The sequence below is a fragment of the Opisthocomus hoazin genome, chromosome 15 (genome assembly GCF_030867145.1).
Source record: "Opisthocomus hoazin isolate bOpiHoa1 chromosome 15, bOpiHoa1.hap1, whole genome shotgun sequence".
NCBI classification, from domain to species: Eukaryota; Metazoa; Chordata; class Aves; order Opisthocomiformes; family Opisthocomidae; genus Opisthocomus; species Opisthocomus hoazin.
In genome coordinates, this window is record NC_134428.1 from 11,119,679 (window position 1) to 11,136,543 (window position 16,865).

Genomic DNA, 16,865 nt, shown 5'->3' on the forward strand with positions numbered 1-16,865 from the left:
TTTTTGGCTGCGTGTCTCAGCTTATTTCATTTACTGTATAAAAGACAAGTTAAAGAGGATGATATTGAATGAAAAACTTCCTTTTGTCTTCTTGAAAAGTAGAGTACTATAAAAAATGTAAGTTGATATTAAATACAGGATGATAGTAAGACCTTGCCCTTCCCATATTTCAGACCAGAGAAGGAACTCTGGCTGCACATAATGCATCTTGATAATAAGTGCATGCGAAAGAAGCTGTTAATTCGAGCAACAACTAGGTCACTTTAAATTTCAGATCGAGGAAGTTAATCGCACCATTTACCATTAGACCTCATTGGTATTCACAGGAACATTTATAAACCCCTCCTAACATTAGAGTTTAAAATTGCTCCATGCCCACCTTAGAGAGCTCATCAAATATTGCTGCATAAGGACCAAAAGCATTAGCTTACATAGCAAAACTCATGCACGCAAATGCAGACACAGAAGTTCACTTCAAATAATTATGTTGAGTTGATAATGCAAAATAATAATTTCTTAGTTGAAAGGAAGGTTGGGTAAAGCTCGTTAAGGTTTAAGTGAGCCCATAAGTTTAAATTATGTCCTTAGGCTATGATAAAAAAATACAATCTCAGGTTAAAATCAAAACAGTAAGGAAGGTTCAGTGGAAGCAGCAGACAGACTTCTGAGCCTGTCACTGCACTTTTTTATTGCTTCATGTACAACAGCTTATTTCTACCTAGGGCTGGTATCCTGATTTTCCTTGCAGCCTTAAATAACCTGCATCATTCTTGTTTCAAAGTCTGTTTTTCAGCCCCAGATACGAGAAAAATGTCTTTAACTGATTTTGAACAAGCTGTCAGTTCTGTGTCTTTACAGGTTATTTATAACGCATCAGAATGACAATGACATTAAGCTCCACACAGCGACTCATAAAACAGCAAGTGGCAGCAGGAGAGAGTCAGGGAAGAGGAGAGGATGTGTCTGTCCAAGAAGGGATTTGTAAATCAGGACTGGAGAACACAAAACAGAACAAGGAGGACTAAACAGTATCATTGTTTTCTTTAAAGGAAATACTGACAAAGAGCAGTGTGTGGATGGAGCTGGAGAGAGCAATACTGATAAACCCATTTCCCTTCAAAGACGCACTAGTTTTTTTAGTACAGCTTGATTTAAATGAAGCCAGACTAGAAAGCAGAAAGAAAAGAAATTACAGAAACATGAGAAACCCTAATACTGAAGGCAGCACATGGTAATGAAAATCTTTTCCAAGAGAAAGGAAAACTTCAAAAATACCATTAATGCTTTGTAATTTTTTTTTTAAATTGGATGCAAATGTACTGAAGTCAGCCTATGTTATATATCCAAATGGAAAAAAAACCCCACCCAACCAGCTGTGCTAGAGATAAAATTCCCACAGCTTACTGCATGAATTCTCATTTAAATAATTCAGGTATAAACATTAATGTCTAGCTGGGAATTGTACCAGGTTGGCAAGGCGAAGAAGTTACCAACTTGTGGTCACTGTCATGTTCAAAGCTTGAGCAGAAAAGGCTTAAAATATACACAGACTTGCTTGATTATTAGAATTATCTTTCATCATAAATATAATGTATAACGTCCAGAGGTTCCAAAATGAATGAAGGTTTCATTACTCTAAATGCTTTATTCCAGAACAGTGAGTCTCTGCTTCGCATTTAGAATTTAAAAGCCAATGAAACAGCTAAGGGATAGGAAATGTTGCCTAAATAAATGATTATAGTAAGACTTGGACATTTATTTCTACAGCCACACAATATCTGATTATTTATTTGCACTATTATGCTTTAAACGAGCCTTTCTTGAAGTGCCCTTCTTTTGGAAGTTCTTTAGAACATTTAGGCTAAGGAATGACCAGGGAATCAAAAAAGGAGAGTAGCAGAGACATTGTCATCTAAGATTTAGCAGGGAAGGTAGAAGATAATAGGCCTCTTTAATTAATATTATTAGATGATCTAAGGATAATCTATTTTTAACTCAGCTTAAAAACACAAATGGATGTTGGCATGTTGTTGTTTTAATGCTGTTCTCTTGTTATATTTCAATTCTTTCAGTTGGGGTGAAACACTATTTTGTCGCAAAGAGGCCGCCTCACTTCCAAGTATTCATGGTAGGTCACAAACACCAAAGAAAATCTTGCCGGCCTGAAAAATCTAACTCAGCCAGTTAAAACATTTCTTTAACAGCACTGCTCAGTTAGGGAGCTAACTTAAAAGTGACAGAATGGTCAAGTTACACTCTGAGAGTGTTGAAGGTGCAGAACCTGGCAGTGGAGGGCTGTTTGCAGCATGACTACGGAGGGTCAAAGGTCCAAGCGCTGAACGATGACCAAAACATCTCCACGCTGCATACTGAAATTTCACTGCGACCTTTTGTCACAGCAGATGAGCTGTTGTAAATTAGAATAGATTCTGGGCACTGATCAAGGTTTGGGCGTTTGAAGACCAGGCAGGGGAAAGGAAGAGCTCTGCTGTGCTTGGCACTGTAATTGTTACTCTCACCGTGTCTGCCTGCGTGAGCCTTCTCGGTGGCTACACTTCTTGTACTACAGCCACAAGCTCCAAAGCTGTGGGGTGGGGTACTGCTTTCATTGCATCCCAGCCTCAGGAACACAGTTTACACTGATAACCAGATTTCATGTAATAAGACCTCACAGCAGTAGTGGAAGGAGATGTACATACTCTGAGTAGGTTAGAGACATTTTTTTTTCCTAAGCTGTGAAAAGTCACAAAGGCATCATAAACACTGAGCTCACTGTTAGTTGTACATGTGCAATACTGGAACAGAAAGATACTTGAAAGTTTTACTGCATCACATTTTATCCACTACTTAGAAAAATCACACAGATTTTTTTCTTGAAGAAAGAGCTGTGGGCCACCTCCCATTATATTTCAACAATGTTTTTCTTCATTCAAAGGAGAAAACTTAATAAAAACAAATTAAAATTTTTTTTTGTTCTCACGGTACTGCTACCTCTTGAAAAGCTTATCCTGCAGGTACTACAGCAATATTTTAACTTTGACAGCTGCTCTGTTGAGACATTACTACTGATAAAACAAAGCTTTGTCACGCCAGCTTCAGTACAACAGCAATGCAGCCACACATCAGCCAGAGAAGAGCAAAGGATAATATGCGATGCATCGCTCTTGCATAACTTGTTTACCAAAAGTCCTACTGCAATGATGGTGAAGACCAGCAGAAGCATCGAGATATGTTGATGAAGTTAATCTAATGAATGGATGAATGTTTAAGAACACCACACAACTTACTTTAAACTAGAGTATATTCTTTACACATGCAAGTCATGCAGGCACTGCTAATGCTTAGCAAACTACAAACAAAAAAATACTGCTTTATCTATTTCCAATAATATTTTCATTTGCATAACAACATAGAGTGCGCTCCCCTCCGGCCTGCCCCTCTCTCTGCTTGCACATGGGATTTCAAGAATATACCCATCATGTGGTATCAGTGTAGGTCTGTTAAGCAACACAAGCTTTTTTTTTTTTTAATGGAAACTATTATGTCTTTCTAAATAAATACTAGAATAAATCAGTTGAACAAGGAAATACTTGTGATGAAAAAGCAACTGCAGAGATATGGAGCATTTAAAGGGAGCAGGGACTAAAACCTGTTTAAAACAGTGTCACTTTAATATAGGAAAAGCGGAAAACAAAATAAAGGCCAGCAACCTAGGTTCAGGAACTCCACCTTGTTTACAGACTGTACACAACCAATACGCAAACTAAAATACTGGGATGTCTTCTGCCAGTTCCCTCACATTCTTAGCATTGATTTCTTTCTGAGACCACACATACTATAAACAATCCAAAGGATAGCGCCTTCTGGTTTGAAACAATCTGGTAGTGAAGAAAGTCTAGTGGGGAAAGTCTGACAAACATAGCGACCTTTACCACTACTAAATCTTCACATGGTGTATAGGAAAAGCACACTGAGCGTCAAGAGAGCTCCTGTAAAGAGGTATTTACTGCCAAATCTCACTAGATTATGGAAGAAAAACCTGTGTCTACTATAACTGTTTTGTACTGAGATATGTACAATATTTACCAACAAGCAGCAAATGAGCTGAACATGTTCCTCTTAAAGTAATCCATCAATAGCGCAAACTAGATTCTGCTTAAGTTTCAAAGAAATGACATCTTGCATATCATTGCACTCACCCTTAGTTGTTCTCTTTCACAATTCATCTGTTGCTTTGAACTCTGCAAGGGGAAAACAAGAAACAAAAAACAACTTTGAAAGCATAGCATTCTTGCGACAACAAAGCTGCTAGCTCTACATGCCTTACACGAATAAATATTAGAAACACAGCTGAGTCTAAACACAATATTGTATTGTGGATCTAGATAAAATCATTACTGCAAAAAAGTAGTATTTTTTCACTTATTATTTTACATTTACAATGGTCAAAAGGAAATGAACAACAGAACCCACCACAAGTCTGAAGTACAAAAGCATTTCTGAGATTTTAAAGATCTCATTTGCAGTTCAGTTCAGGAAGCAGCTTTCTCTTTTTCTATTTTATCACCAGTCTGAGTTATATTTCTGAATATCCCACTACTATGATACCATGATATATTCACAGCACACCTTAGAAATAAAGATACAGAAGCTTCAAGAATTGATAAAACACATTTCTATGACAACTTGCAGTTCTGATGTGGTATAAAAATAACTCTGAGGAAGACTTGATTCCAATGCATTTTTTTTTTCCACACTTTGTCTTTATGCTCTTCCAGGTTTGCGAGAAACACTCTCAGAGTGCGAGAGCTGGTTGCTGAGCAAGACCTCACTACCAAGTACCGGCAGACAGGAGTCACCAGTCAATGACAGCACAATGTGTGAAGTCACCCTTCTGCCAAAAAGAAAGGGGCTCATCTAGAAAGAGCACAGGATACAGAGCAGCAGCACTGAAACACCCAGGTCTTGATTTGCTTTCCAGCCCCGTGGTTTCTAACTCAGTCCTGCCTCTGGGACCTCTTGCACAAAACTGTACAAGCTTAGCTCAGGTGCACAGGAAGGCAATCAGATGTTGACTTGTCCAACCTGGGTGAGAGGGTTTTTTCCTTGGTTGGGTTTTGTTTTGTTTTTAAAATAATTTTAGAATCCTTTTAGAATCATTAGTGAGTATCATTAACATTGAAAGTGTAATTGCTGCTGTTTCTGTACTTAACATACATGGCAAACACGATTCACAAAACATGAAAAACAAATCCGATGCAATGTTTTTTGAGGATATTTTCAGAGGTTCAGAGCACACTTTTCACTACTTTGTACTTACAAAAAGCTAAAACAGGAACAAACACCCATTTGTGTGAGACATTTTCACTCTGTTGTGATGGCAAAAAGGGGAACTTCTCAGGCAAAGGTAAGTTACCCACGAAAGAATGAAACTGCCAGCCCATTTTTCAACACAGAAAAATGAGTCCTAATAAAGAAGTTACAAGCTAAGTCCTCTGTATACACAGCAGAAGTTTTACAACAAAGTCCCTGTACAAAAATACAAATCTGACAGCAACAAGTGCTCTGCTGATACTTTTCTTGAAGTTCTCTAGCAGGGAACGAAAGGGAAAGCGATTCTGCCTAAGTCTATTTACAATCTTCCCCTAAAGAGTAAAATTAAGTAGAGATAAAGTGACTCTCTCTTGCAGACTAATGATTCCATTTTTCAAAGGTCAGACCTTCACACCATTTATAAATTACTTTAAGATTATATTAATCTGCGCTACAAGTGTACTTACATATGTCTCGAGTTAATTTTAGATCTGAATCTGCTCTAGATGCATCTATTCACTTTGTTTATAAAAAACAAGTCTGAAGTGAGTTTGGGGGTTTTTGTCAGTTTTGTCTGGGTTTTATTACTGTTATTATTTAGGTTTTCTCTGTGTAAGCCTCCACACCAGCGATTTTAACTCCCATTTTCAGAAGAAAATATTAGTTGAAATGTGAATAATTGTACTTTTAGACAATGGTCCTACACATGGTAAAACAAACAAGTTTAGTATCACAACCATCTAAAGTTACCCACCCTAACTGTAGGATACATTCTATAAACATAGCACTACCTATCTCCTAAGCAGCCATAACACAAGACAGGTATCACAGATATCACTGTGTGTTTTTCATAGATAAATGGGTGCACAAAGAAATGAAGAAAGCAATTTGCCAAACGAACAGCACATACACTCCACTTAGCAAGCTGAACAACAACCAGAATGATTTGTCTTTATATTATTTCACTGGTCAGCTGCTTTGGATAAGGCTGCCAAGTCTTACATTCTATAATTTGTGGTTTAGCTGTACCAGCTGTTTTTCTAGAAAAAATGTTCAACCTCTACCATTAATTTTAGTGTTTTTCAGGGCACTCTTCAGGCTTTAAAAAAAAAAAAAAAGAAGAAAACTGAACAAACAACATGGAACTGAAGAAAACAAGGTGAAAAAAGGAGAACATAATAGAACATGTGGTGCATTACAGATTGCTGGACTACTGTGATTACTTTTTATTTACTTCAGTGCATTTTTCTTTTCCATCTCATGTCAAATTTGCCTGTTTCCTCCAGTCAAGATGCCTACAGAGCACAACTCGTGCCACAGAGGTATTTTCCATAACTTGCCTGCAGAACATAGAACTGCAATCTTTGTAGGTATTATGTGCTACTCATACTTCAGTAGTAATAATAATAATAATTTTTAAAGCTTCAGAAGAAGCCAAAAATGTAATCATGTAGAAAAGATGTTCAGCATAGAAATCAACAGAGATAAAGGTTATTCAAAATGCTGCCGTAAATTGCATTGTTACTTAAGAAACAAAGCCCATCAGATTTACATTTGCTTTCCAGCCGTGGGATATGGAATTAGATAATCCTTCCATCCCATCTATAACGTGTTTATCCTCCAATTTTCCTACCTTTGTACTGCACAGTCATACATGTCTGAAGTTTCGTCTCATAAAATACATAAACAAGGGGAGCCTTACAATTCTTCCCATTTCATCCACCTTATCACCTTGGGGGGCATGGACATGCTGACTGCACATTTAGGTAAACTATGGAGAGACTTTGTTTATTCCACAGCAGCCGCAAACTATTCTACAGTATTAGTTTTGGCTCTTCTGGCATGATTGTGAAGAGTCTTTTGGAAAGACTTTCTGAAATTTGTATTTACTGTTTTACCTCCATTTAGATATAGTGGAAAACAGATTCAAAAGAATGTGTTGTCCTCTTCCCCATGGGATGAAACTTGTGGCTCTGACCTCACAGTATCTGCATAGCTTTACATGCATTCTGCCTTCAGACAGAAAGGTGACAAAGGTGGTTAAAGATAAGGGAATAGATCTAGACAGGAACAAGACGACCAGAATACTTCAGCCTGGAAAAGAGATGTCTGGGAGGAAGTGTCCCTGAAATCATAAATAACATGGAGATGGAAAAGCTAGAATGATTGCTTCAAAAAAACCCTAGATAGCAACAAATGAAAATAATAGGAAGCCAGTTCAAACTAAGTAAATTAAAGATGAATCTTCATACAATGTGTAAATGAAGGAGTAGGTGCTGTGGATTAAAAAAACCAAACCAACAATCAGGCTAAAGGAGCTTGCTTTGCTCCCCTCTTCCATAACCATGCAGAAAGATGGTATCTTGCACTTACAGACCTCCGGCCTGGCACAGAACAGTTGGCTTCATGTATGCTAATAATATAAACGTGCAGGCTTCCAATAACACTGGGGGGAATTTCACAATGGAAGAAAGGCAAAATTAGTAAAAAATAAAAAAAGTGCATCAAGCATTTGTAAAGTGGAGCAAAGGTTATAGTTATTAACTGTTTCAGCAGATCATTAGTTCTGTGTTTTAATTAGGCACATATGAGGCTATCTGCTACAGTCATTGTAAACATAAAATTGACAAACATCTAACGTTACAGAAACCAGAACAGGAAATGTCATTTAAGATTGAAAATAAGTATTTATGAACAGTGGGAGAATACAATAGAGAGGCAAAGAGTGAGTAAGAACAAAGATGTACAAGTCAGGAGAGGGAAGCTGTATCTTAGCATCCAACTGCTACCCCACACCTGCCAGCAAAACAAATAGAACAAAATGTATTTTAAACAGCTTTCATATGAATGTGAGAGTTGTATTTTAAAGTATATTTTGACTCAATCTACCACCACATCCATGGTGTTCTGTTTACTAAAAGAAACGGAGGAAAACAACAGGGGCAATACGCAGAACACCCCAATGGCAGCAATCTCCTTTGTTCACAGTTCAGCACACGGCTGATTCCAAACTGTGTGTTTAGCTATGGCAACAAAATCCATTTCAGTGATGGCTTCTCTCAGAGAGTGAACTTCCGCATAGAGAGCTCCCTCATCACCCTTCATACCAGAACCTTTCCAGACCAAAAGCAGCAAGGCTCAGGGATAACGCACTATTAGGATGAGATTAAAAATTAAAAATGAAATAAACCAAGCTTACCTTAATGAAAAAATATTCTTCATAGTTTAAACAATGATGCCATCTATCTACCTGTCTGTCTATCTCTCTACCTATTTATCAGTTCAAGTTTATTAAAACACATCTGGGAAAGGCTCATTTGGGCACAAGCTGCTTTCTGTGCAGCTAACCAGTGCCAAATTTGCTCTCTCATTTTGTCTTTTTTGCTATCTGTGCCAGTGTAAGAGAAACATCCTGGCAGTACTAAGCACTTAAGAGAACACATAAATAATGCATTTACAATATGTAAACCTGTACAGATAAATAAGAAAAAACTGAAAGCCATAACATATTTAATTAATGATCAAAAGACCTTAGAAGCAAACCTTGTACACATCCTGCAATTTTAAATACAGTGCTTCTCAATCCTGAATTTACTTCATTATATCTCTGGATTGAACCATAGGCAATGAACTATTTATTTCTTTTAGTTCAAGACTGCATGAATAACCTGGTCAATATGCTGGGTGTCATTATGTCAAGCGCTCACACACTAGAGTTCAGTGGAAGAATGCCTAAAATATTGATTCTCTTTAAAGGATTTCATCAAGAAAAAAATTTTAAAGAGCTTGAACAACAGTTCAAGACTACAGGTCTTTTTCTAAGACAACAGTCTCATAAGACGCTCCTGCTGTCAGGCTCCATCATTTTAAACAAAAAAAGACCCTTTGGAAATACTATGCAAGCTGCTGGAGTCATTCTCTGGTGAGTTCATGAACATGAACAGAACAGGGAAGTATGTTTTCTTTTCTTTAAATAACAGTGGCAGGTGGGACACTTTTAAAGAGCTTTTAAATGTATTTATCAGTCATCCACTCTTCCTAAGGACGTGCAAATCCAGACATTGTAGGACTGTAGCTAAGACTATACCTTTTTCAGTACAGCATTGCATGTGCCTGAGAATGTTTCCCTGATACAGATTTGGACATTTTCAGGTCACCCCGAAATCCATTAGATAAGACGCAAACATACAGATACGTATAAACAGATACACCTCACGGCCTCTCCAATCCAAAACCCTGAATTACTACGAAACTGCATAACAGTTTAATCAGCGGTTGCCACCACATACGTACTGAAAAGACGACCAGCATTTTAGCACTTTTTAAAAAAATGTAGCAGAAAGCAAGCCCTAGGAAGAAACAGAAACACAAATGGAAAATAGGAACCCCTCCCAATGGATGCAATGGACAGACTGAGATCGCAGCAGTATTACTCAAATTGATATGGAATACCAACAGTCCACCTGGGGAGGTTTTTTTACTGCCCAGCTATTTAAGTGTCATTTTAAAGAAAGGGTGTAAGTGATGGGGCAAACAGAACAATACGATAGTGACAGGGTCAGTTACAGAAATACTGCTTAAAATGTAAAATAAAAAACATTTTTGTTACAGTACAATATTCCCAAATATTTGTTTTGCATTTATAAATTCAAAATACTTTCAGGATTGAGAAGGTCATCTGAAATGGAGCACACTCCTAGTTGCTGCAAGACAGCAAATGAAAAGCTGAAGTCTTTTATATTCTAGATATTTTACCATCAACAAACATTTGTGGTAAATGGACTTCGCCTGTGTTCTGGAAATCATCTTATTTCCAGTAAGCAGCCACACTGCAATTACTGACCCACGATTTTCTGTGCAGCTAAAGAAGCCTGCTCTAACAGTGGTTCCAGGAAATACCCTCCAACATTTCTGTCTTTCTTCTTCCCCCTCAAAAAAGACAATGCAAACACGATGACCTGTGTTGTACCAATATGCCTTTTCGCATTAGGGAAGGATAGTTTACAGTCAATATCTACATACGAACTGTGAGGCAGGAGTCTCAGATGCGAGACTGGGCACTGACCACAGTCACAGCACTTTCACCAGAATGCAATTACACGACTAGTAATTGCTTATTTATCTGATTAAGGTCTTATATTTCTCCTCATTTACAGATAAACAGCTGAAATAAACCCACAGATTACTCCGTCAGTCACACTAGACTAGACATCACTAGATACTACGAGACAGTCCATACCATTTCATAGTATTTGCAAAATCCATCTATCAGTGTTTCCTCTCATTAGATACTCACCCGACTGTAAAAATCGCCTTCTCTCAAAAATGAAATGCTTGGGTGTTTTCCTTGCCATGTTGCACAAAAATGCTGTGCTGCTCAAGGAGATACACCATGCACTGCTGTCTGGTGTACTTCACATGGAAACAGTCATTTCCCTTACATTATTTTATTACATACTATTTTTCTTTATCTCCTTGCCCTACAGAATTTAGAAGAAATGATGCTTCAAGTTACTTAATATGTGGAAAGAGTTATATAAGCTTGTACATAAAGGTCCAAATAAAGTTGGGTATTAATTTAAAATGGCTGTTCAGTACTTCATGTGAAAACCCAAAACACAAATGAAGAAACAAGGTCCGTCCCAAGAGCTCACAGTGCCACAAAGTAGAGCCTGAGGTGCTCAAACACAGAAGACTCATTAAAAATACCAGTAACTGCATAAACGTATAGGATGATTTCAACTGGAAGGGGAGTTTCCAGTGCCTTTGGTAGTGACTTATAGCATCATCAAGAGGCTTTCAAACATAAAATCAAGCTTATTTCTTCCTCAAGGAGTACCTTAGGCCATCCTCCTCTTCTTCTATGAGCTGCTTACATTTTTTTCTATACATGACTCCTGAAAGCCCCCAGACAATGAAAAGAGCCTAATGAGATGATACTGTGCTGAAAACCTATAGACTTTTTGTGTACATTGTGTTACAAATACAAAGGGATACAGAGTGCCTATGCCTATGCAAATTTTTTCCAGAACAGAGCGCTTCGGATTTCTCTTAGCTAGGTATGTGTGTTTGCACGCACAGAATTTTAATTTCACGGGGTTTTATTACAACCATCAGTTATCATGCTATAGCAGTAGCTAGAGGGACTGATTTATTCTCAAATGCCCTTGGCTGGGTATTGTATATGGACTAGCGCTGCTGTCATAAATTTGGGTGAAGAACTGTCTACAATTCTGTGCGTAATACTAAGCAGAGTTAAGGTTTCAAGTGTCACATACAAGTGGGTTTATTTCTACTGAAAGAAAGAGGCAATTATTATGGCCCATTGAGCTCAGATTAAGCATTTCCATCAAAAAAAGAAAAAGACCCTAGTGCTACAATCTTTGTAAAGCTGTAAATGCAAATGGGAACCATCTCATCTTCCATAAAAAATAATCTATGGTTTTATAGGCATTTCTCCCTCTCCTTTTCCTCTTATCCTCAAATTAGCAAAACCTTTCAAACAGGATAATTTTATTGAGACAAAAAAAGTAGAAAACTTCCAAAAATAGAATAGAAACACTGTAAAAAAAATAATATATTAAAACAATTTGTAGACAATTATTTCCCTGTGCAAAATGGCTCCTTTAATCAACTGAGAAACCCCAAACTCCAGTTTTCACCTTTTCTTGGCCTCAGGCTAAGAGGTGTTTTTTCAGTATGATTACCCATACTGCTTGACCAACATTGTTACCTGGCAAATATAGTTTTTTGGCTGTTCAGGGCTTTTTTTAGGCTTTTTTTTGTTGGATTTATTTTTTTTTTGATTGCTTTATTTGAACAGCCTTAGTTATACGCCCAAAGCGTGCTGCAGATCACAAAGATACCGACGTCACTGAATTTGCCTTTGGCTCCCTGCGTGCGTTCAATGAAACTCGTGCTGCAGCACAGACTGGAAGCTCTTTGTTTTCTGATAGCCCTCTAAGCAAAAGGCCTTCAATGTGGCCTAACTCCAGTCAGCATCACAGCTTTTCCCATGCTCCCACATCGTATCTTGTTACCTAAGTAGTTCCCTGTTTTTTCATAAAAAGTTGAGGAACTGTGGGTCTCTGGTACGCCATGAGATTTACCAGGAAGACAAAAACTGGTCTGGATTTATTTTGCATCTACTCTATGTGACTAATCCTTGGACATTAATGGGCACAAAATGAGGCACAGGAAGTTCCGTCTGAACATGAGGAAGAACTTCTTCCCTCTGAGGGTGACAGAGCACTGGCACAGGCTGCCCAGGGAGGTGGTGGAGTCTCCTTCTCTGGAGATATTCAAGACCTGCCTGGACAAGGTCCTGTGCAGCCTGCTGTAGGTGACCCTGCTTCGGCAGGAGGGTTGGACTAGATGACCCACAGAGGTCCCTTCCAACCCCTACCATTCTGTGATTCTGTGATTAAGGCACTGGTGCATTTATACTGGAAACTACTTTGCCATATACTTTCATATAAGCCAGGAAAAAGGTCTCTAAGAAAATATTCTTTGCAAGTACGATTCTAGGAAAACATCTGTGTGCTAAAGCCTCAAAATTAAACTCTGCGTGCACACTCTGCGTGTATTAAATTCTGCATGGAACAATCCCATGAGAAACTTTATCCACACTCAGTATTCAAATATAAACTCCCTTTATACATAAAAGGCTAGCAATAGTGCATTTTATTTAATTTCCCTGCATAACACAGTAAGTATTATAAGGAATAATCAGAAGGCAAAGGCACTGTACTAAAAAGAATAAATGGACACTATGAAAAATGTAATTAAATTAAAGCGACAACCAATATAGAATTAGAAGTATGTTATCGTCGAATGCAAAGACTACCAGACCAGGCCTGGCGTATTACGCATATCACACTGTTTACTGCAGCATAAATCATTTTTGTTTAATATGCATATTATTACTACAACAATTTACTCTTGTAAAATATTGTAACTTGTGGAAAATGGGTGTTCAGTCTCTTTCGTTAAATTCTCTGTCCAGAAAAAAAATAATGCAGATAATAGCATGAATACCAATTAAGTGATAAACTGTGAAGCTACTGTAAATATAGAATGAAGGAATCGGATATATTAATTAATATTTGAGTACCAGGCATTGCTGCCAGAGAAGGAAGGGGTTAAAAGGGATTTTAATAGAAGTGGCATTACCTAATAGTTGCTGTGTATCTAAAAAAACTGATAGTGCCTATCTATTGTCTAAATTAACTGAAGCAGAGTCTTGCATCTCCATACAAAGGGGTTAGTCCCTGATAGGGGCTGGGAGTCGCCTAGAACCGGTCAAGACCGATCCTTCTGTATGGATGGGAGCCAGGAGAGAACTGAGTTTGCGCAGAAACAAAGGTCAATCAGCAGACACCGTGATGAAGAGGATGGGCCTTCATCTTGGGACCCCCGATGACCACCACTAGGAGGCACTGTGCAAGTGCAACTGGGAGGAGTCTATGGAAATTACTTCCTGGAACTAATTATAATATGGAAATTATTTCTCAGAACTGATTTTGATATGCAATGAGGATAGATGCATATGTATAGGTGTATTGGGAAATCTAATGCATATGTAATATTTGATTGTATAAATTGAAGAGACACGTTGCTGCTCGGCACGCACCACTTAGGTGGGACTACCCCCCGTGCTGCCCGGTGCCGAATAAACATACCTACTTTACGATCTTACAGATTGTGGAGTCTGCTTTCCGCACATCACCAGCTTTTGAAATTAGTTCTAAGGGTCTGTGTTACAGAAAGAAGGCAAAAAACCTGATATGCTGCATAGCAGATTTTTTTTTTTTAAGTAAAGATAATTGACAGAGACAATGACTAAAAACTATAGGCCAAGAACTTATAATAAAATTAAGACAGGGTTTAAGTAAAGTCTCCATTTTAAATAGAACAGCTTCTTATGTTTTGAACAGAAAATTAACAGTAGACTGTTAAGGTGCCCGTTATACTAACTGCAGATAGCAACTCGGACACTTCAGGGAAGGAGAGAGACCACAAGGCTGGCAACGTGGCTATCACCGGAGACAGGCATGGATTTTCAGGCAATTACCAAAGCCAGTTCTGTTACAGACTGCTACTGCAGGCATTGCCTGTGTGTTATCAGGGAAGATCTGGAAGGCTACTTGCTGTGCTTGTGAGCTGATAAAAATGTCAAGTTCATTCAGTCACCAATGCTTGACAAATTACAAAAAACCCCAAAACACAGCTTTCTATCTGGCAGATCCCCATTATTGGCAGAAGAGGCCATTATAAAAGGAACTGGTCTGAGAAACAAGATATGGCCACGTCAGCAAGAAGCCCAATGACCTGACAGATATCCAAACTTTGATTCCTCCCCTTCCTCAGAGTTACACTTTTTCTGTTTAAAAAATTAACGTTAAGAGCATTAAAAAGTGGAAAGGAGTGTGTATATCTCTATTGTTATATATATAAAATAGTTTAGTTTATATGAAATGATATGAGACATACTAAAATATCATTCTGCAGTACTAACCTAATAAATCGATCATCAGTAAATTTATCTGGAAAACTTATTTTATTCATCTGCAGATAAAATAGGAAATCCTTAGATTTTTTTAGCATTAACAACAATTAAAATTCTACATTTGTTTTTAATTGAGACGTAATTAACAGTATCCTACGATAGATTAAGTTAGTTGGTTGGTCAAGCTGTTAGTGGTTGGACAAAACCATCTTCCATGGCGAGCAACTAAGTGAGGGACAAAACCAAAGTTTTTTTGAGTCTTTGCAGCATTGGTATCCTGAGAGAAAAGTGTTTTACCCTCCACAACACTCACATCCAATAACTACATAGGGAAAAGGAAGGGCACAGTACCTTAATCTCCTCTCCTAAACAGCTTAACTCACTACAGAAGACGCAGTGCCTCGCATTCAATAACTGCTCGGTGCTTTCACTTGTTCTAAGAACACATTACAAAGAAAGTCAATAAACTTTAATTAGCAATATATTTTTAGTGGCAGTGCTACAGCTTGTTGCAGTGAAACATTTCTCCCAAGAATTTCTAAAGCTTTCCTAAAGAAACCTTGACACTTAATAATGAAAGGCATTTAGAGATTGTCATATTACAGCATCCATTAGGGCAGTACATTCTTCTCACTCAGAAGTGGTAAGGTTACCTTGAACAAGTAAACCTCATTTAAAATGTTCTTTGCTTTTCTGTTAAGAAAATGAACAATCATTGGCAAAAATCAGGTGCAGCTGGTAAAGTTAAACATTTTATTTCACCTTTTAATGAGACCACAGTGATGGCCTCACTGTCCTAAAAATAGAAAAGTAGAAGGCAACATTTAAACTTGTGTATGTGCATGCAAGTGCATGCACACCCATGCTCATTTTGCAAACTAAAAGTCATGGTCTTCAATGACCTCCATGATAACAAGCTTGGAATTGTGGCTTCAAAATTCTATTGTACCTATACCTTTAGAAATATTTTTAATGACACATTGCATACGACCCTTATGCATGGAAGAGCTGCTCCCAACATCTCTGAAATTTGTGATGAGCTACCCTGAGGTGAACTAAACTGACAGGGTTTCAGGTCACAGTTTACAAGACAGATAGAAATCCTTTACTATATATACATGAAAGGTCTAAATACCATCTCTTTTTACAATAAACATGACCTCTTTTCTTCTTCATACAGCTATACACATCTTCACTTTTCTGCCATATCTTAACCCAGATTGAAAGTCACCAAGGACAAAGAGTTCCATCTACAAGTTTTCTTTTATAAATTTATCTTTCTATAGCTTTATATATGAGAGAGAGAGGGAAGCCTCTCTCTTGCCTGTATCTGTATCTACATGTTTCCATTGCAGCACAGTATAAATCAAAATGCTATATTAAAGATTTCAACATCATGCAATAATGTACATGATCAATATAATAATTAGCGTGCACAACTCAAATGGTACATTTCATCCTCTTGCACGCGAGTAATGCCGACAGTGTGGTGGTGCAGCCTGCCTGTTCAGTACAGCACAGCAGCCTCAAGGAAGTTGTCATTTAATTCACTGTTTTTCATTCACTTTATTTCCAGTGTTTGCAACAATTCTTTGCTGCTTTTACACCTGAACAGATTTTGTAGAATGAACTTTACTAAATTTTGCAATGAGATACATGTGTAAAATTACTTAAAGTAATTTTGGCCCGCAGATTCCCCCCCCTCCCCTTTCCCCCCCCTCCGTTTTACTTGCAGAACTGCTATTTGCATACACCATCAAGAAGCAAAGTAAAACCAAAGCCCTAAGCTAAGTCCCATAACTGCAAGAGGATCCGTGTTACCCAAGAGGTGTCAGGTCAAGTTGTTCAAACCAAAAACCACTCCCTTTTCAGCCAGACTGTCATGACAGGGAACAATTACCTTCACTTAGACAGGAATAAACAAAGTATCGCACAGAAATCACCTGGGGTTCCTCAAAGCTCTGATGCACAGGCCCTTGTGGGGAAACCAGAACGGGAGAGTTTAGAAGAGCAGGAACAGTGTCGTGATGTCTGGTGTGGTTAA

General features: G+C 38.0%; 1 protein-coding gene across 38 annotated transcripts in view; it reads right to left on the reverse strand.

Annotated features, from left to right (window-relative positions):
- Positions 1–16,865, reverse strand: part of RBFOX1 (RNA binding fox-1 homolog 1) — a 1,166,109-nt gene that overhangs the window by 402,261 nt on the left and 746,983 nt on the right. For 25 of the 38 annotated variants that reach the window (XM_075435958.1, XM_075435955.1, XM_075435968.1 and 22 more), the window contains one exon: positions 4,200–4,241. The exons of the other annotated variants lie outside the window; for them this stretch is intronic. In XM_075435958.1, coding sequence (XP_075292073.1) covers positions 4,200–4,241 — 42 coding nt within the window. The remainder of the gene's footprint in view (positions 1–4,199; positions 4,242–16,865) is intronic. 38 annotated transcript variants of the gene reach the window in all.